At 46.1% G+C, this 20597-nt stretch overlaps 1 protein-coding gene across 1 annotated transcript in view; it reads right to left on the bottom strand.

Annotated features, from left to right (window-relative positions):
• The window catches only part of LOC136631697 (mucin-like protein), an 87005-nt gene that overhangs the window by 17245 nt on the left and 49163 nt on the right, over window positions 1-20597 (bottom strand). Inside the window, exons 22-25 of the mRNA XM_066606016.1 lie at window positions 11957-12073; window positions 9751-9876; window positions 6985-7110; window positions 2824-2949 (exon numbers count right to left, since the gene is read on the bottom strand). Of these exons, the coding sequence (XP_066462113.1) occupies window positions 2824-2949; window positions 6985-7110; window positions 9751-9876; window positions 11957-12073 (495 nt within the window). The remainder of the gene's footprint in view (window positions 1-2823; window positions 2950-6984; window positions 7111-9750; window positions 9877-11956; window positions 12074-20597) is intronic.

The raw sequence follows: 20597 nt of genomic DNA, 5'->3' as shown, positions 1-20597 counted from the left end.
TTGGTAGGTTTGAAAGCTAGCTATAACATCATGTATTTTTGTTAGTCATTAAAAGGTATCATATCTACAAGATTACTTGGTTTCTCTTACTGAGAACCATCATGCTTTGCCATATTTTGCAAATATATTTTACTTGACTCAGAATAGGTAATTAATAGTTGATCGTCGGGGATCCCGAGCAGTGGAGCTGTCAGTGTAGCCGACCCAGATGTCCATTTTGGTTTTGGAGATAGGAGTGTAATAGAATTCATAAAATCAATGGGAGCCATGCCTTCTATTACACTCTTGGCTCGGGCCGCAATGATTTCAATTGGAACAATGATTTCTATTACACTTCCGGTTCCAACCCAAATTTGCAATTGAATGTATCATTTTCAAGCATACTGTATTACTTCATGTAGCATATTGGTTTTTATTTTGTATCTGGAAAGCTGATAAGTTACTACATAATACATTATTTTGAAAAATAGACCGTACCATCACATTTAGGCCTCCTGCACGCTGCAGAGACGGATTCCGCATGCAGAACTTGGCTCTGCCAGCAACGGCGTCGGCGCATACCTGGTCTGTCGCCGGGAAATGTATACTGCAGATGGACCAGGCTGCTCGCTGTCACGTATGCGCAGTGTAGATTTTTTTTCCCCGCGACGACGTGCAATCTGCAACCTGTCCGCAATTTTCATTGGAAGCAGTCAGTGCGGAATCCACACAAAAATGGAGCATGCTGCGATTTTTCCTCCGCTTGCGGAAACTGTAATTGGTTTCCGCAAGTGTGGAGGAAGAATCGATTTCCCAAAGCATGCTATGGGCGCTATTTGCTGGGGATCCGCCATGCGGACGTCCACCATGGATTCCGCAGCAAATATCCACCTGTGGCCAGAAGCCCTTAGAGCTGTTCTGCTCATTCACTTTGTACCCTTCATTGCAACTGCAAATGTGTCCACCCAGGAAACTGGTGCAGATATGTTCACAATACGTTGTATTTAACTTGCATTCATCAATAGCTATAAAAACAGATATGAATTTGATAAACATCATTACACTCACAGCATTAGGTAGACTGATGCTCCTTAAAGGGGTTGTCCCGCGGCAGCAAGTGGGGTTATACACTTCTGTATGGCCATATTAATGCACTTTGTAATATACATCGTGCATTAAATATGAGCCATACAGAAGTTATTCACTTACCTGCTCCGTTGCTAGCGTCCCCGTCGCCATGGTGCCGTCTAACTTCAGCGTCTAATCGCCCGATTAGACGCGCTTGCGCAGATGGGTCTTTTCCCTTCGGCTCGGCAGCAGCGACGTTCTAGCTCCGCCCCCTTGTAAGCATCATCGCGTAACTCCGCCCCGTCACATGTGCCGTCTAATTTCGATGTCTTCTGGCGTTTTTAGACGCGCTTGCGCAGTCCGGTCTTCTGGCTGGTGAATGGGGCCGCTCGTGCCGGAGAGCTGGTCACCGTGTCGTCATCGTAGCTCCGCCCCGTCACGTGTGCCAATTCCAGCCAATCAGGAGGCTGGAATCGGCAATGGAACGCAAGGAAGGAGAAGAAAATCCACCATGGGAGAAGACCCGCGGTGCACCATGGGAGAAGACCAGCGGCACCATTTTAAAAGAAGAAAAGAAGAAGCTGCAGAACGCTGATGCAGGTAAGCGCAATGCCATTTTTAAAAACTAACCTATGCTTTCTTTTTAACAGGGCAGAATGCGGGGGTAAGTGAAAAAAAATTTTTTTCGCTTTCGCCGCGGGACAACCCCTTTAACTTGTCATTACTTTTCTGTTCAGAATTTATAAGGAAATATCTCTTTATGTAAAATATAAATTAAAATATATTAACCCTCTCACCAGTCACATAAAAAATTGGGATATCCCCTTCGAACATGTAATTGTGTATGGGCTGCAGGTATATCTGCAGCTATAAAGCACAATGGGCTCTATGTCGTGGATATCTGCAGTAAAACAGAACATGCTGTGTTCTATTTTCTGCGAGTGGATTACGTACTGTAATTCCGACCCGCTAATGTGAGAGGTATTGTGTATTTCAATGCATTTGTTTGATCCGTGGATTACTGCGGATCAAACGTTTGCAGAATCCGCAATTGCTAGCTGGTCGTGTGAGACCGGCTGAGGTAGACCTTTTAATACCATTAGATAATAGCAATCACATGACTGGGGACCGCTCAACGAGGCCTCCAGTCACTGCTCCAGGCTCTCAGCTAGCTTTGGTAGCTGGGAAATAGAACATCTTAAAGTTTTCAGGGCCCTCTACAGCTTCTTCGCATGTGTTAGTCACTTTGCCGGTGGGTGCATGCGGAGTTGCCAGGGAATGCCTATGGGGGATGATCACGTCAGGGTTCAAATGCGGAGGCCTTAGGAAAGTAATTTCACCTCCCCTTATGGATCCGATCCTTGAGTTGAGGTGAAACTACCTTTTTTTTTTTTTAACAATATCTCCCATGAAATCTCCATCTCTCGGCTCTTTGGTAGCCAGGAGCAGGGAGACTTAAAATTTTCCGGGCAATCCCCGGATTCTGCGTTTGCGTCCGCCATTTTGCCTATGAGCGCATGTGCAGAGACTGGGGAAAAGTCCTTGGATAAAGATCCTGTCAGGCAATAAATCCAGGGGTCTTAGGTAAGTAGTTTCATCTCTCCTCACAGCCCCTGATTATAGCTCCAGGTTCTCACTACCGGCGGTGTGTTTTTATGGCCCTGTAGAATAAAGCCCAGACACCCAGGACGTGAAAACATGTATGGGTGGTCCCTAAGGGGTTAAGGTAAATGAAGAAATATCTAAAGTGATGATGCTTAAGTGACCAGCGCTTACCAGTACATTCATGCATGCCATCTCCTTCAAATCCAGGCATACACTGGCAGGAGTAGTTTCCAGGTAGGTTAGTGCAAGTGGCATTTGCAGCACATGGACTTGTTTCATTAGTACATTCATCAATATCTAAAGACATAAAATGAACATGAGTAAATCATATTTTAATGCTAATGATATAAAATGGTTCAGCATGGTATACTCCATTCTTTTTGCTGCATACTTTGATGTTGTGTTTTTGCCAATAATACGAAAAAAGATTTTAGTATCGTGTTAGTCAGTAGAGCAAAGTGTGATTGTTCTCAATAAAAGAAACCAAGTAATCTTGTAGATATGATACCTACAAACATGAGCATAACAGTAAATACTTAACCTCTTAGTGACGGTGCTAAATTTTGGAAATCTGACATGTGTAACTTTAACATAGAACAACTCTGTAAAGGTTTTGCATATCCAAGTGATTCTGAAATTGTTTTTTCGCCACATATTGTACTTCATTTAGGTGCTAAAAATGGAATAGAATTTGTGTATATTTATTGGGAAAATTTTCAATTGCAATATCTCAAATACAGTGGTACCTCGGCTTGCGAGTGCCTTTAGCTTGCGAAATTCTTGACTTGCAAGCAGGCGGTCTCTCAAATTTTTGTTTTGATTTAAAAGCAAAAACTTGGGTTACGAGCCTGCTCACAAGTCAAGAAGCTCGCAAGCCGAGGTGGGGTAATACTTACCTACTGCCAGCGTTTCGGTCCTCACGATGATTTGCAGTGCTACTGCAGGCTTCGGCGTCCTATTCCAGACCGACAGAGCTTTTCTTCCTGGAAGCGGGGCTTGAACACCCCGCCTCCAGCAAGCTAATGCTCTAATTGGTTAATCCAGCGCTCGTCAGCTAATGAAAGTCGGTGCTGGATTAACCAGTCACAGACATTCAATGACATCATTGGACACATAGCTTGGCCAATAATGGAGGGGACACCCATTGGGTTTCAGGGCACAACTGAATAAATTCCAGGCCCCATTGCGGAAAAAAAAAATTGACTCCCTAAAAATAGGCCCCACCTCCGCACCCTTTTTGGCATTCCCTAAATCTTAGATAAAAGTAATAATGTAAACTGTGTGGTATGTCTAAAGACAGGGGTAATTGCGGAGGCCCGATTGGGATTGGCATATGGGGCAATAAAACCAGGCATCCCTCCTCCTCTCATGCTGTTTTGGGGAGTATTTCTTGACCTCAGTGGCAGAGATGGGGTGTAAAAAGTGGTGCTCTGTGAGGCTTCATAAGCTTGCAGAGGTGTGGCGGTCTCACACAGAAGGTGCTCAACAAGCTGCTCCTGGAACTGCAGGACGGCAAGCATTCCCAGGGAATTCTATAAATTACGTATTACTGGTAGCGCTCTGAATAATGCCGGGTTCACACAGCCACATGTGGAATCTGCTTGCAGAGGTCCGCAGCAGATCCTAGCTGTGAGCCTGGCCGAGGCCCTGCGTGCGGCCGCGTAATGTATTGTCCATAACCTTGTACTCACACAGGTGGTCATGCGCTGTACACCTTTTTTTGTTTGTATTTCCCTCGCCGTCACTTAACAATGTTGTGGGTACCCGCAGCCCTACATGATGTAGTTACGTATCGTCTGCGGGTATATCCGCGACTATAGAGCACAATAGGCTCTATGTTGCGGATATCAGCATTAAAAAGAAAAAACATGCTGCGTTCTGTTTTCTGCGAGAGGATTACGTAATTCCAACCAGCTAATGTGAGTGCAATTGTGTAATCCAATGCATTTGATTGATCCACATATTACCGCGGATCGAAAGCATGCGGAATCCGTAATTTCTATCCGGGCGCGGGAGACCAGCCTAATGGTAGATCGCTACCTTTTTATCATGTGACCGGGGATCGCTCAACTAGGCCACCAGTCACTGCTCCAGGCTCTTGGCGACTCTTGGTAGCGGGGAGTAATGAGGTTTTAAATTTCCTAGGCCCTACCTGGCTCCTGCAAATGTGTCTGGCATTTTGGTGACGGGCGCATGCACAGAATCCGGGTTAGGTCCCAGAGGAGGATCACATTGCAGTACAAATACGGAGGCCTTCGGTAAAAAGTTTCATTTCATCTCACCGATTGCATTGGTGAGGGGAGATAAAAATTCAACTTCTTTTAACTTTTCCTATGGATAACGGTGATCACATGACCAGGAACCGCATACCGCAGGCCCCCGCAACATCTCCAGGCACTTGGCTACCTTTGGTAACCAAGGGCAGGGAGATTTTCAATTTCCTGGGTAATCCTTTCCAGGGTAAGGTTCTCGGATAAAGATCCCATTGTGGGACAAATCCGGGGATCTTTGTTATGTAATTTCATCTCCCCTCACGGATACAATCCGTAAGGGGAGATAAAACTTTTACTTTTTTAAACTTTGTATTTTAACTTTACATGATCACTGTTATCTGATCCATGAGGGCAGCTGAAACTTTAACTTTTTTAAGCTTTTTTTTAAACTTTTGGATATTGGCAATCAGGGGCCCTGGGACCGGTCACCACAGTCCCTGGTGATATGTCCTGCCTCCTGGCTACCTTCAGGAGCTGGGAGCTAGGAGATTTCAAATCTCCCAATCCAGGCTTCTGCGTGGTTACGTGATGTCATACGTTTGGCGCCCATGCACAGAAGAGCGGCGTTAGGTCCTGGCAGACTTGATTGCTGCAGGACATTGCAGAGGATGGTGGTGAGTACACTCAGCAGCCCCAATGGATCCAATCAATGAGCGGAGCTGAATCTTTAACTTTATTTAACTTTTTATTTACTTTAATGCTATTGGCGATCCCTGTGGCGCCCTATTACAGCTACATGTTGTTGACTGCATCTGGTAACTGACAGCACGCAGCTGTCATGTCCACAGCCCACGGGGCTTTAATCCTCATGGGATGCATGCTTTTACATCCCTGAGGATTAAAGCCCACTTAGGCAGGACATAGAAAGGCAATGGGGCCATCACTAAGGGGTTTATTATTCCAGTGACAAGAGATGTGAAAGTTTTATAGTCTCTGAAGTGATGTTAGGGGGTCACCCCTTACCTCCTTACTGTTATATGCATCCCTTTCTGGTATTTATGTAAGTGATATTAATCACAACATGTCTGTGCCTTCTTATCCTGTTCTGGAAATCTTTTCAAGTGTAAATTAAGCACACCATGTCTGTGCCCTCCCATGTGATCATGTGTATGTTTTTATATAAATACGTCTTTAGATCTGTTCCATTATGCCTGAGAAAGAACCCTAAGTAGGTTTGAAAGCTCGCTATAACAGCATGTATTTTTGTTAGCCATTAAAAGGTATCATATTTACAAGAGTACGTGGTTTCTCTTACTGAGAACAATCACACTTTGCCAGTAATGACATTTTGCAAATGTATTTTACTTGACTCAGAATAGGTAATTACCGTATATTCCGGCGTATAAGGCGAATGGGCATATAAGACGACCTTAAATGGCTGTGATTGGCTGAGGCCGTGTGAGTTAGCCAATCACAGCCATTCAATTATGTCACTGAATGGCTGTGATTGGCTGACGGCGCGTCGATTTAGCCAATCACAGCATTAGCTTTCTGGAGGCGGGGATTTCAAGCCCCGCATCCAGAAAGCAATGCTCTGTCGGTGACGAGGAGGGAGCGACAGCCTGCAGCAGCGCCGCAGAGCACCGGGGAAGGGGAGTACTGTTTTTTTTTTTTTGACACTTTTTTTTTTTTGTATACGCAGGGTATAAGACGACCCCTGACTGCAGAGCAGATTTTTCTGCGGGGTTAAAAGGTCGTCTTATACGCTGGAATATGCGGTAATAGTTGATCTCGGGGATCCCGAGCAGTGGAGCTGTCAGTGCAGCCGACCTGGACGTCGATTTTGGCTTTGAAGCCAGGAGTGTTATAGAATTCATCACTCCTATTTAAAATCAATGGGAGCGATGTCTTCTATTACACTCCTGGCTTGGACCACAATGATTTCAATGGGAGAAACGAATTCTGTTACACTTCCGATTTCAACCCAGATTTGCAATTGGAGATATAATTTTCAAGTATACTGTATTATTTCATGCAGCATATTGTTTTTTAATTTTTATATGGAAAGCTGATAAGTTACTACATAATACATTAATAATACAGAAAAAATAGGCCGTACCATCACATTTAAAGCTGTTCTGTTCATTCACTTTGTAGCCATCGTTGCAACTGCAAATATGTCCCCCCAGGAAACTGGTGCAGATATGTTCACAATATGTTGTATTTAACTTGCATTCATCAATAACTATAAAAACAGATATGAACTCGATAAACATCATTACACTCACAGCATTAGGTAGACTGATGCTCCTAAACTTGTCATTACTTTTCTGTTCAGAATTCATAAGAAATATCTTTTTATGTAAAATATAAATTAAAATCCCCCTACACCTCAACTACCCTCAGTTATCTTATATACCTTTAATGTAACGAAAAATAGCTATTAAGCAAATCTCTTTTCTACTTAACAACTTGTTAATTGCTCAATACATGTGATAAATGTTTGACTGATGATTTGTAATCAAACTTGTATTGTTTAAATGCTAATAAAAACGATTGAACAATAAAATATATATATTAGAGATCTACAGACATAGCGAAATTTAACTTGACAGTTAACACATTAAATAAACTATGGCACAGAACTTTAAAATATATTAACCCCCCCCCCCCACACACACACACACACACACACACCAGTCACATAAAAAATTGGGAAATCCTTCCGAAAATGTCACTTTTTTTATTATACATTTTGAATTTATGTCTCATGTTAATATATTTGAGGTAGAACTCAGTCAACTTAGGTACTTTTTTAATTACTTAGTGACATAACTAATTTTAGTCTTAAAGGGGTTGTACCAGAATTCCAAGTTATCCCCTATGCAAAATAACACCTTGATATTCCAGTGCTGAATTTACATTAGGGGGGTATAACCTCCCCCAAAATGTTCCACTGCCTACAGTGACCGAGGGGCTGAGGACAGTGCCGCCAGGGAGAGTGACAGCAGCTTGCATAAGGGGAGCACACAGTCAGTGCAGCACTGCAGGGGGGGGGAGCGCTGACGCCTACAGCCTCAGCGGGGCCAGCAGCACACACAGTATACTCAGATGAGGAGACAGCAATGCAGTGCTGAGTGGCAGGACCTGCTGGGAGGCCGACAAAGAGCAGCCTTTCAGGAACAGTGGGTTTCACCCCCCTGTCAAGCACCAAGTATCTTGCCACTACCCACAATAACAGTGGTGACAAGAAACAATAATCCTCCGTCTTCCATCTTCTAGAGCTGCTAGAGAAAACACAGAGACACATGAGGGCACCTTCAGCCCTTGTGTGTTGAAGATAGAGGAAGAGGAGAGGTTTTCCCGGAATGCGTGTCTTCAATTCAAATTGTAAGTTAACCCCAACGCAAGTTCAGTTAGTCAAGGCCTAGTGCAGAGGTACTTAATCGTCTGTGTTTCACACTTAAGCGTATTGAAGTCTTAGTCCCGCTGAGTTGAGGTACTTGTCTGCCGGAGAGTCTGTGGAGTGACCCTACCCCTTTTCCTCCTCTGGAGAGTTCCCCTTCCAGGAGCGGCTCCTGACAGATAACGTGGACTGCAGGACCGGTGTCATCATAAGTTTCCTCCCTGACCTCAAATCTCTTGTGTTACCTGCACTAGAGTATCTTTTGTATTTATGCCTTGTACTATCAAAGTGAAGTTCTTAGTAAAGTTATTTTCAGGCCCTGACTGTTCCTGGGGACCTGAGGTACTTAAACTGTCTGTGTGTCATGTATTCAACCCGCCGATGGTCATGCCGGAGAGTATCGGGATCTGCACCTGTTACCCTGTTTATTGGGCATCCCCATGCCGGGCTTGTCCGGAGGAGGCCCAGCGCTGACCTGGTCTTGACTACATGTGTCTCTCCAGGAGGGAGCCTGATAAGTGCCGCCATGACAAGCCAACACTTTGCCCTCCCAGCTCCTCAACATAAGTCATGTGTCTGGGGTTTCCCTACGGGACACTGCACATGCAATGCTGTGCTGTCTGTGAAATATGCTGACAGCACACGGATGGAAAACACACCTGCCTGCTCATGTAAATGGGCCTTTAGAGAAGGACTCTTCTGTAAACACAACTTTTTATCATTGCACACCCCTCCACACACACCTGGTTGTCTGGACATTTATGTATATTGTAGTCAGTCTCCAGGCTACTACTTATCAGACCACATCTTAATTTTAGAGCTCCCTGCAGGCCCTAGTAGAATTCATAATGACCCTTATATAGGGGACGATATCATTCAGTATTGTTCAGATTCTCGTGCTCCCGTGTAAATTTGGGGGATAGACGTCCAGTGTAAATGCATGCAGCTACTGAACGAGAATTGTTCAATTTCTGCATGCAGAGAACTGACAACATGCCGTTCAGTGTAACTAGCAGTTATTCACTTTTGAAAGACTGTCTGCTTACTGTGAATGGAGGTGGGCGGGGGAGAACACTCCTCGGTCCTCTCCATATCCATGCCAATGATACTCAGTCATTTGTAACAGTACCTGAGCGAGCATCACTGGGAGCTGTCAGGCGTCCTGACAGCTCGTCCCGTATAAAAGGACCATGAGTCACTGAACCCTGATTTACACTGTTACTATATAACAGCCCCAGTGTGATATACAGAGACTGATGCAGCAAGGGAAAGAACAGGTGAGAATGACACATGGAAATCCATAATGGAACACATGGCAAAATTTAGTTTTGGATGGTGTGCCCTTCAAAGGTAAGCTCTATTCATCCCAAACTATAATGTCCTTTTCCTGCAGAACGAACAGAGCTCGTCAAAAACTGCTGGGGGGGTTAATGACTTTTCATTCACAGTAAATAAACATAAACCTGTATATTTGCTTACCTGTACAGGTGACGCCATCTCCTGTGTAGTTTACCATGCACTGGCACTTAAAAGATCCGGCCACATTAGAGCAATGAGCATTTGTGGAGCAGTTATTCAAGACACGATCTCTGCACTCATCAATATCTGACAGAATTAATCAAATGAAGATATTGCAGTAATTACATTGGTGATTTATATCACTCTTTTTATGCTCTAAAGGATCAGATCATAATTTACCAAGCGAAATGCACAGGAATCACTTATGTCAAAAAGCAGGGGCACATACCTTGTACCACATTTATCTATATATATAAAGGTGAAAGCCCTCACTGACTGACTGACTGACTCGCCACTAATTCTCTAACTTCCCGGTGTCGTACAAACATTAAATTTGGCAGGAGAATTCTTTAGGTCCTAAATAGGAAAAGTAAAGGGGTCACAAATCGAAAATTCAGTGCTAACTGCAAAAGTATTGTCGCCCCTGTGTAATGTACCAAATCTAATTCTCTAACTTCCCAATGTCGGACAAACATGAATTTTGGCAGGAGCATTTTTTAGGAATTAAATAGGAAGAGTAAAGGGGTCACAACTGGAAAATTAAATGCTAAGTGGAAAAGTATTGGCCCCCCTGTGTAATGTACCAAATATAATTCTCTAACTTCTTGATATCGTACAAACATGACATTTGGGATGATCATTCTTCAGGTCCTATATAGGAAAAGTAAAGGGGTCACAACTCGATTATTCACTGCTAAATGCAAAAGTATTGGTGCCCCTGTGTAATGTACCAAATCTAATTCTCTAACATTTTGATGTTGTACAAATATGAAATTTGGCAGGAGTATTCCATGGGTCCTAAATAGGAAAAGTAAAGGGGTCACAACTTGATTATTTACTGCTAAGTGCAAGTACTGGCGCCCCTGTGTAATGTACCAAATCTAATTCTTTGACTTCCCGATGTCGTACAAATATGAAATTTGGCAGGGAAATTCTTTATGTTCTAAATAAGAAAAGTAAAGGGGTCACAACTCGAAAATTCAATGCTAATTGCAACTGTAAGTTCATCCCTATGTAATGTTTGATCCCGGTGTCGTACAAGCGTGAAATTTGGCGTGAGCATTCTTTAGCTCTTAAGTGAGAAGAGTAGGTGGGGCGCCACATTCTGTAGAGTAACATCCGTGCATGCAGCCTTCCTCTAAAGTAACCATGACTTAATCAAATTTTCCATGCAAACAACACATAAACACCTGTATCAAATTAACTCGGGCAAAGCCGGGTATATCAGCTAGTTACAAATAAATATATAAATAAGTGTTTTCGACACTTATTGTGCCTTGCACAGCCTAAGGCATTGTTTAGTGGGAAGTGGGTGTGGAATAGCAGTGTTCCTTGGACGACAATGTGCGCCAAAATTCTGTCACAAAGTAAGCCAACCAATAGGTTGTTTAAAGTTAGAGAAAAGTATCTAAAGGTACGTTCTAAGGGCTCCTTCACACGGGCGTGAATGGGCATGTCAAAAAATTACTTCTAAAAAACCCATGGTTTCTTATGGGTTCTTTCAGAGGAACGATCTTTTGACACGCTGAAAAAAATCACCCGCCAAAAGATAGGCACAAATCTTTGTTGTTGAGATTTCTCTCCATCAAAAGATAGGACAAGCAAACACTAAAATTACAGAAGCGTGACTGGAGGTGAACCAGGGATTTATATACCGTTCTATACAATTGTGGACAAGTCATCAGTTAATAATTAAGTTATATTCGGACTGCGTGTGGTAAACCACCATTTCTTACTGGGTTCATACGTTCGGTGATAATATCACCTGTTCTATGATTAAAGTGTGATTAACAAAAGACTGTTATATCATCCCTTTAACGTTAAAGCTATTCCTACTTTTATTTAGGGCCAGTTAAGTTGCCTGATATTTCCATGGTAACTGCCTAACTGCGTGCAAGTGACAACATTTTGATTGCTATTTCATCCTCCGAATTCATATGTTATAATAAAAAATATATTTTTGCAAGCTCGGTGTCCACATCGTGCCCTGATTCCTGTGTTGCCTGCCCCTACCACGACACAGGTTGTGCATGCATGTGGAAGGAACTTAATGCAAAGATGTATTAGTGTCTATTATGTGATATTAGTTCAGTCAAGCTCCATTTTATGAGATCTGAACACCACAGTATATATTTTGGATCCTGTAAATACAAGCAGATGTTCTTACCGATACAGCTGTCATTGACTTCGCGGAATCCTGGCTGGCACGCACATTTAAAGCTGCCTATTGTATTTATACATATTCTTCCTAAGCAATACTCTGGACGGCCACATTCTACATCATCTGTGAAAATAACAGGCAGTCTTTGTTATCTCCTGGAAGAATGGCACATTATTACCGAATTATAGACACATTTAGGCATAACTGTGAGCCGCATTTTGTACATATACAAATGGTGAATTAATAAAACCTGAAGCACATGCTGAGAAAATATACATATCTACTGCATCAGTTCTACCGCAACAGCACAAAGATATTAGTGGCTGTACGAAGTCTGCTTTATATAAAAACGCAATGGGGGAATTTATCATTAGGTGAATAATTGACGGCGCCAGTGTTTCGGCAGCCCTTTTCCCCCTTCTCTAGCTTAAAATGCAACACATTGTTAAAAATGTTGCTCTCTTTTGATAATGGCATTTTGTATGCCACCCAACTACTGGATTAAAACTGAAGCAACACATTTTTCCACTTTTTAAAGAGTCACAATTCTTAAATCTGTCATAAAAACACTGTACTCCAACCATGTCCCATTTTCTAGACACTGTTGAAAAGTGGAATAAGAGACACTTTTAATCCTTAACCCCTTGAGTGGCACGCCCGGAAAATTTCCGGGGACGAGCTCTACTGCTCATAGTGACATAGCCCGGAAGATTTCCGGGCTATGTATCACTATAGGAGCTGCAGAGCACAATGCCACAAGCTGTGACAGTGTGCTCTGCCTGCACAGACCCACACAGAGCAGTGCAAGGGCTTTGAAAAACCAGCAGAAGATATTGCCGATCTGCCGGCAATCTCCTGCTTTGTTTACAAGTTGCCATAGAGACCATCGGCTTGTCAGAAGCAAGCCGATGGTCTCTGTGGCAGGGAGAGCTGGTTGTTAGCTGTCAGAGGACAGCTAGGTACTAGCTCTTACAGCAGAGATCAGAGAAAACCTCTGATCTCTGCTGTGTTAACCCTTTACATGCTGCAGTCTATGTGACTGCAGCATGTAAAGGGTTGTCACTGCAGCATGTAAAGGGCTGTCACCATCGGACCCCCGGAATGTGATCAGGGGTCATGATGGCTCCCTGTGGAAGTCCCCTAAAGGGACAAAAAAAATAAAAAAATAAAAAAAAAATAAAAAAAAAAAAAGTAAAAAATTTATAAAAAAAATAAAAAAAACACTTGTCTCCCTTTACTTTGTAAAAAATCAAAAATACAATCGCACATGTGGTATCCGTGTGTGTCGTAATGACCCAGAGAAGGAAGTTAATACATTATTTAACCCCTTAATGACATGGCCCCTTTTTTTCTTTCTTCCCCATTTCTTTTTTTCCTCCCCCCTGTTTAAAAAATCGCAACTTGTCCCGCAAAAAACAAGCCCTTATATGGCCATGTCAATGGAAAAATGAAAAAGTTATGGCTCTTGAGACGCAACTGCAAAACTAGTTGAAATTCAATGATTAGACCATTTTAAAAAACCTGCCCTGGTGGGCACGACAGGGTGGTAGGAAACCTGCCACTCAAGGGGTTAAATGGGTATTCTCAACTCACACTTTTATGCCATATCCATAGGATATGCCAATAAAAGTCTGTTAGATATGGGTACCACGGCTGGGACCTGCATCTGTCTCCAGGACGGACCCCTCCTGTCCCCCAATCCAGCTGTGTGCGGGGGACAAGGATGGTTGGGATTACTGAAGAAGCCAAGCAGAGCTGTTTTACGCTGCCTCCAAAATTCACATAGTAGTGACCGGAAGTTAAGGAAACAGCGAAGCAAGGGGAGTTATGCAGTTTGTGGCTCCTGAGTTACACAAACAGTAAATCTTGCTGTATGATGCTGTTTCAATAACTCTTATTCACTTTTATAGTAGTTGCAGAGTGTAGCGTCTGTTTCCGTATTCCATGCCATCCCATCCACCAAGTACAGAGGTGTATTCCCATCATGTCCGTGATTGGGCACAACATTCAAATGGGCTAATCTGTGTGTGGATGTGACCCAGATTCAATGTTGAATGCACATCAACAAGTGATGTGTCAATTCTGTTTTTTCCACAATGTGCACTTCTCAAATTTAGTGTAATATCATAGGTGGTGTCTGATTTGTAAATGTATCCTCTAATTTGTAAAATGCTGCAGAATATCTTGGCACCATATAAATAAAGCACCAAATTTCCAAGTCGATGCGCAGAGAAATCAGTGCTGTATAAACTATGATGTGAATTCTCAGACAACTAAATTGGACATGGATTTAATGTGCCATCCATGCAGAATTGACACCAAAATCCATGCCAAATTCTGTCATGTTAACAAATAGAGATGAGCGAACGCGTTCGTCCGAGCTTGATATTCGTGCGAATATTAGGGTGTTCGGGATGTTCGTTATTCGTAACGAACACCATGCGGTGTTCTGGTTACTTTCACTTCCTTCCCTGAGACGTTAGCGCGCTTTTCTGGCCAATTGAAAGACAGGGAAGGCATTACAACTTCCCCCTGCAACGTTTAAGCCCTATACCACCCCCCTGCTGTGAGTGGCTGGCGAGATCAGGTGTTCGCCTAATATAAAAGTCGGCCCCTCCCGCGGCTCGCCTCAGATGCGGTGTGAGTTAGATGAGGGACAGTGCTGTTTATACCGGAGCTGCTGTAGGGAAAGAATTGGTAGTTAGTGTAGGCTTCAAGACCCCCCAAAGGTCCTTATTAGGGCCACTGATAGCTGTGTGTTGGCTGCTGTTAGCAGTGGGATTTTTTTTTTTCTCAAAATCGCCTCTGCAGACCGTTGCACCTGGCATTAGGGACAGAAGTGCTGCATAGGCAGGGAGAGTGTTAGGAGTGAGTGTAGCCTTCAAGAACCTCAACGGTCCTTTCTAGGGCCATATTTATCCGTGTGCAGTACTGTCCAGGCCGCTGTTAGCTGTGCTGCATTTTTTTTTGCTTCTCAAAATCGCCTCTGCAGAGCATTCAACCCTCCATTGATACTGCAGGGAAAGAATTGTATAGGCAGGGCCACAACACAGTTATTATTCATAGAATATACGCAGTGCTGCCTGTTGGTGGGAAAAAACTGAAAACAAATCTATTTGTCCAGCCTCTGTCCGTCCTTACGCCTGTGGAGACGTGTGAGCTGCGTGAAAAACATTGCTTAATCATACACACCCAGCTACGCTTTACTGCTGGCTTCGCCATTTGCTTTCCTTAATTGGGAAAAAAATACCTGCTCTGCCAGAGTTATAATAACTCTGCTACCCTCACGTTCTGTGACACATAAGCAGGGACACAGCACAGTTATTAAACTTCTCATGTTCATTGAATATACGCAGTGCTGCCTGTTGGTGGGAAAAAACTGAAAACAAATCTATTTGTCCAGCCTCTGTCCGTCCTAACGCCTGTGGAGACGTGTGAGCTGCGTGAAAAACATTGCTAAATCATACGCACCCAGCTACGCTTTACTGCTGGCTTCGCCATTTGCTTTCCTTAATTGGGAAAAAAATACCTGCTCTGCCAGAGTTATAATAACTCTGCTACCCTCACGTTCTGTGACACATAAGCAGGGACACAGCACAGTTATTAAACTTCTCATGTTCATTGAATATACGCAGTGCTGCCTGTTGGTGGGAAAAAACTGAAAACAAATCTATTTGTCCAGCCTCTGTCCGTCCTAAGGGCGGTGGACACGTGTGAGCTGCGTGAAGAACAGTGCTAAATCATACGCACCCAGCTACGCTTTACTGCTGGCTTCGCCATTTGCTTTCCTTAATTGGGAAAAAAATACCTGCTCTGCCAGAGTTATAATAACTCTGCTACCCTCACGTTCTGTGACACATAAGCAGGGACACAGCACAGTTATTAAACTTCTCATGTTCATTGAATATACGCAGTGCTGCCTGTTGGTGGGAAAAAACTGAAAACAAATCTATTTGTCCAGCCTCTGTCCGTCCTTACGGGCGGTGGAGACGTGTGAGCTGCGTGAAGAACAGTGCTAAATCATACGCACCCAGCTACGCTTTACTGCTGGCTTCGCCATTTGCTTTCCTTAATTGGGAAAAAAATACCTGCTCTGCCAGAGTTATAATAACTCTGCTACCCTCACGTTCTGTGACACATAAGCAGGGACACAGCACAGTTATTAAACTTCTCATGTTCATTGAATATACGCAGTGCTGCCTGTTGGTGGGAAAAAACTGAAAACAAATCTATTTGTCCAGCCTCTGTCCGTCCTTACGGGCGGTGGAGACGTGTGAGCTGCGTGAAGAACAGTGCTAAATCATACGCACCCAGCTACGCTTTACTGCTGGCTTCGCCATTTGCTTTCCTTAATTGGGAAAAAAATACCTGCTCTCCAAGAGTTATAATAACTCTGCTACCCTCACGTTCTGTGACACATAAGCAGGGACACAGCACAGTTATTAAACTTAGATAATTCATTCACTAGAGGCAGTGGGGCCTTTCGTTTTCCAAAAAGGGCAAAAATTATATTTGGCCTGCAGTCTTGCGCCAATTTATTTCCTGCCTGTGAAATCAAATCACTGGTAATACAGCATGCTGAGGGGTAGGGGTAGGCCTAGAGGACGTGGACGCGGCCGAGGACGCGGAGGGCCAAGTCAGGGTGTGGGCACAGGCCAAGCTCCTGATCCAGGTGTGTCGCAGCCGACTGCTCCGCGATTAGGAGAGAGGCACGTTTCTGGCGTCCCCACATTCATCGCCCAATTAATGGGTCCACGCGGGAGACGGTTATTAGAAAATGAGCAGTGTGAGCAGGTCCTGTCCTGGATGGCAGAAAGTGCTTCGAGCAACCTATCGTCTACCCGCAGTTCTGCGCCGTCCACTGCTGCCAATCCGAATCCTCTGTCTGCTGCTCCTCCTTCCTCCCAGCCTCCTCACTCCACTACAATAACACCTGCTCAGGAGCGGGAGCACTCCCAGGAACTGTTCTCGGGCCCCTGCTTAGATTGGGCAGCAGCGGTTCCTCTCCCACCAGAGGAGTTTATCGTCACTGATGCCCAATCATTCGAAAGTTCCCGGGGTCCGGGGGAAGAGGCTGGGGACTTCCGCCAACTGTCTCAACAACTTTCTGTGGGTCAGGAGGACGATGACGATCAGACACAGTTGTCTTGCAGTGAGGTAGTAGTAAGGGCAGTAAGTCCAAGGGAGCAGCGCACAGAGGATTCGGAGGAAGAGCAGCAGGACGATGAGGTGACTGACCCCACCTGGTGTGCAACGCTTACTCAGGAGGACAGGTCTTCAGAGGGGGAGTCAAGGGCATCAGCAGGGCAGGTTGCAAGAGGCAGTGCGGTGTCCAGGGCCAGGGGTAGAGGCAGGGCCAGACCGAATAATCCACCAAGTGTTTCCCAAAGCGCCCCCTCGCGCCATGCCACCCTGCGGAGGCCGAGGTGCTCTAAGGTCTGGCAGTTTTTCACAGAGACGCCTGACGACCGACGAACAGTGGTGTGCACCCTTTGTCGCGCAAAGCTCAGCCGGGGAGCCAACACCAACAGCCTCACCACCACCACCATGCGCAGACATATGATGGCCAAGCACCCCGCAAGGTGGGACAAAGGCCGTTCACCGCCTCCGGTTTGCACCCCTGCCTCTCCCCCTGTGCCCCAACCTGCCACTGAGATGCAACCCCCCTCTCAGGACACAGGCACTACCGCCTCATGGCCTGCACCCACACCCTCATCTCCGCTGTCCTAGGCCCCATCCAGCAGTGTAGTTCAGCGCACCGTTCAGCCGTCGCTTGCGCAAGTGTTCGAGCGCAAGCGCAAGTACGCCGCCACGCACCCGCACGCTCAAACGTTAACCGTCCGCATCGCAAAATTCATCAGCCTTGAGATGCTGCCGTATAGGGTTGTGGAAACGGAGTCCTTCAAAAGTATCATGGAGGCGGCGGCCCCGCGCTACTCAGTTCCCAGTCGCCACTACTTTTCCCGATGTGCCGTCCCAGCCCTGCACGACCACGTCTCCCGCAACATTGTGCGCGCCCTCACCAACGCGGTTACTGCCACGGTCCACTTAACTACGGACACGTGGACAAGCACAGGCGGGCAGGGCCACTACATCTCCCTGACGGCACATTGGGTGAATTTAGTGGAGGCTGGGACAGAGTCAGAGCCTGGGACCGCTCACGTCCTACCCACCCCCAGAATTGCGGGCCCCAGCTCGGTGCTGGTATCTGCGGAGGTGTATGCTTCCTCCACTAAAGCACCCTCCTCCTCCTCCTCCTCCTCTGTCTCACAATCAAGATGTGTTAGCAGCAGCATGTCGCCAGCAGTCGGTGTCGCGCGGTGTGGCAGCACAGCGGTGGGCAAGCGTCAGCAGGCCGTGCTGAAACTACTCAGCTTAGGCGATAAGAGGCACACGGCCCACGAACTGCTGCAGGGTCTGACACAGCAGACCGACCGCTGGCTTGCGCCGCTGAGCCTCCAACCGGGCATGGTCGTGTGTGACAACGGCCGTAACCTGGTGGCGGCTCTGCAGCTCGGCAGCCTCACGCACGTGCCATGCCTGGCCCACGTCTTTAATTTGGTGGTTCAGCGCTTTCTGAAAAGCTACCCACGCTTGTCAGACCTGCTCGTAAAGGCGCGCCGGCTCTGCGCACATTTCCGCAAGTCCCACACGGACGCTGCCACCCTGCGCACCCTGCAACATCACTTTAAGCTGCCAGTGCACCGACTGCTGTGCGACGTGCCCACACGGTGGAACTCTACGCTCCACATGTTGACCAGGCTCTATGAACAGCGTAGAGCTATAGTCGAATACCAACTCCAACATGGGCGGCGCAGTGGGAGTCAGCCTCCTCAATTCCTTTCAGAAGAGTGGGCCTGGTTGGCAGACATCTGCCATGTCCTTGGTAATTTTGAGGAGTCTACCCAGGTGGTGAGCGGCGATGCTACAATCATTAGCGTCACCATTCCTCTGCTATGCATCTTGAGAAATTCCCTGCAAACCATAAAGGCAGCTGCTTTGCGCTCGGAAACGGGGGCGGGGGAAGACAGTATGCCGCTGGATAGTCAGGGCACCCTCCTGTCTATTTCTCAGCGCGTACAGGAGGAGGAGGAGGAGCATGAGGAGGATGAGGAGGAGGGGGAAGAGACAGCTTGGGCCGCTGCTGACGGTACACCGGCTGATTGCCTGTCATCCTTTCAGCGTGTATGGCCTGAGGAGGAGGAGGAGGAGGAGGAGGATCCTGAAAGTGATCTTCCTAGTGAAGACAGCCATGTGTTGCGTACAGGTACCCTGGCACACATGGCTGACTTCATGTTAGGATGCCTTTCTCGTGACCCTCGCGTTGCACGCATTCTGGCCACTACGGATTACTGGGTGTACACACTGCTCGATCCACGGTATAAGGAGAACCTGCCCACTCTGATTCCCGAAGAGGAAAGGGGTTCGAGAGTGTTGCTATACCACAGGACCCTTGCGGACAAGCTGATGGTAAAATTCCCAGCCGACAGCGCTAGTGGCAGAAGGCGCAGTTCCGAGGGCCATGTTGCAGGGGATGTGCGTAGATCGAGCAGCATGTACATCCCAGGCAGTGCAACAGTCTTTAAGGGCCTGGCCAGCTTTATGGCTCCCCACCAAGACTGTGTCACCGCTCCCCAGTCACGGCTGAGTCGGCGGGAGCACTGCAAAAGGATGGTGAGGGAGTACGTAGCGGATCGCACGACCATCCTTGGTGACGCCTCTGCCCCCTACAACTACTGGGTGTCGAAGCTGGACACGTGGCCTGAACTAGCCCTGTATGCCCTTGAGGTGCTTGCTTGTCCTGCGGCTAGCGTGTTGTCGGAGAGGGTGTTTAGTGCGGCTGGGGGAATCATCACAGATAAGCATAGCCGCTTGTCAACCGACAGTGCCGACAGGCTAACACTCATCAAGATGAACAAAGGCTGGATTTCCCCAGACTTCTGTTCTCCACCAGCGGACAGCAGCGATACGTAAGCAATACGTAGGCTGCACCCGCGGATGGAAGCTACGTTCTCTCTCACCATCCAAAACGGGGACATTTCTGCTTCATCAATCTGTGTCTAATATTCCTCCTCCTCCTCCTCCTGCTCCTCCTCCTGAAACCTCACGTAATCACGCTGAGCGGGCAATTTTTCTTAGGGCCACAAGGCTCACTCAAATAATTTTTCAGAACAATTTTTATAAGTTTCAATGCGCTTAAAAGCATTGGAACTTTAACTTGAACCAATTTTTCGTTACACTGGGCTGCCTCCAGGCCTAGTTACCACTTAAGCCACATTAACCAAAGCGATTAATGGGTTTCACCTGCCCTCTTGGCTGGCCATGGCCAATTTTTGGGATGTACATTAGTACTGTTGATACAGCAATTTTTGTGGGCCCTCGCCTACAGTGTAATCAAATTAATTTTTAGCCCACCTGCATTACAGCTGACGTTACCTCAGCTGTGTTGGGCAATGCAATGGGATATTTCTATGTACCGCCGGTGGCTTCCTGGCACCCACCCAGGCAGTGGGTCCACAGGGAGTTAAACCTACATGTGTCCACTTGTAAAGAACCCCAGTCTGACTGGGGCATGCAGTGTGGGCCGAAGCCCACCTGTATTACGCACGACATTACTACCTCAGCTGTGTTGGGCAATGCAATGGGA

Source organism: Eleutherodactylus coqui, chromosome 1 (assembly GCF_035609145.1).
Source record: "Eleutherodactylus coqui strain aEleCoq1 chromosome 1, aEleCoq1.hap1, whole genome shotgun sequence".
Classification (NCBI taxonomy): domain Eukaryota; kingdom Metazoa; phylum Chordata; class Amphibia; order Anura; family Eleutherodactylidae; genus Eleutherodactylus; species Eleutherodactylus coqui.
Note: the sequence above shows the minus strand (reverse complement) of the source record. Positions and strands in the feature narration are given on the sequence as shown.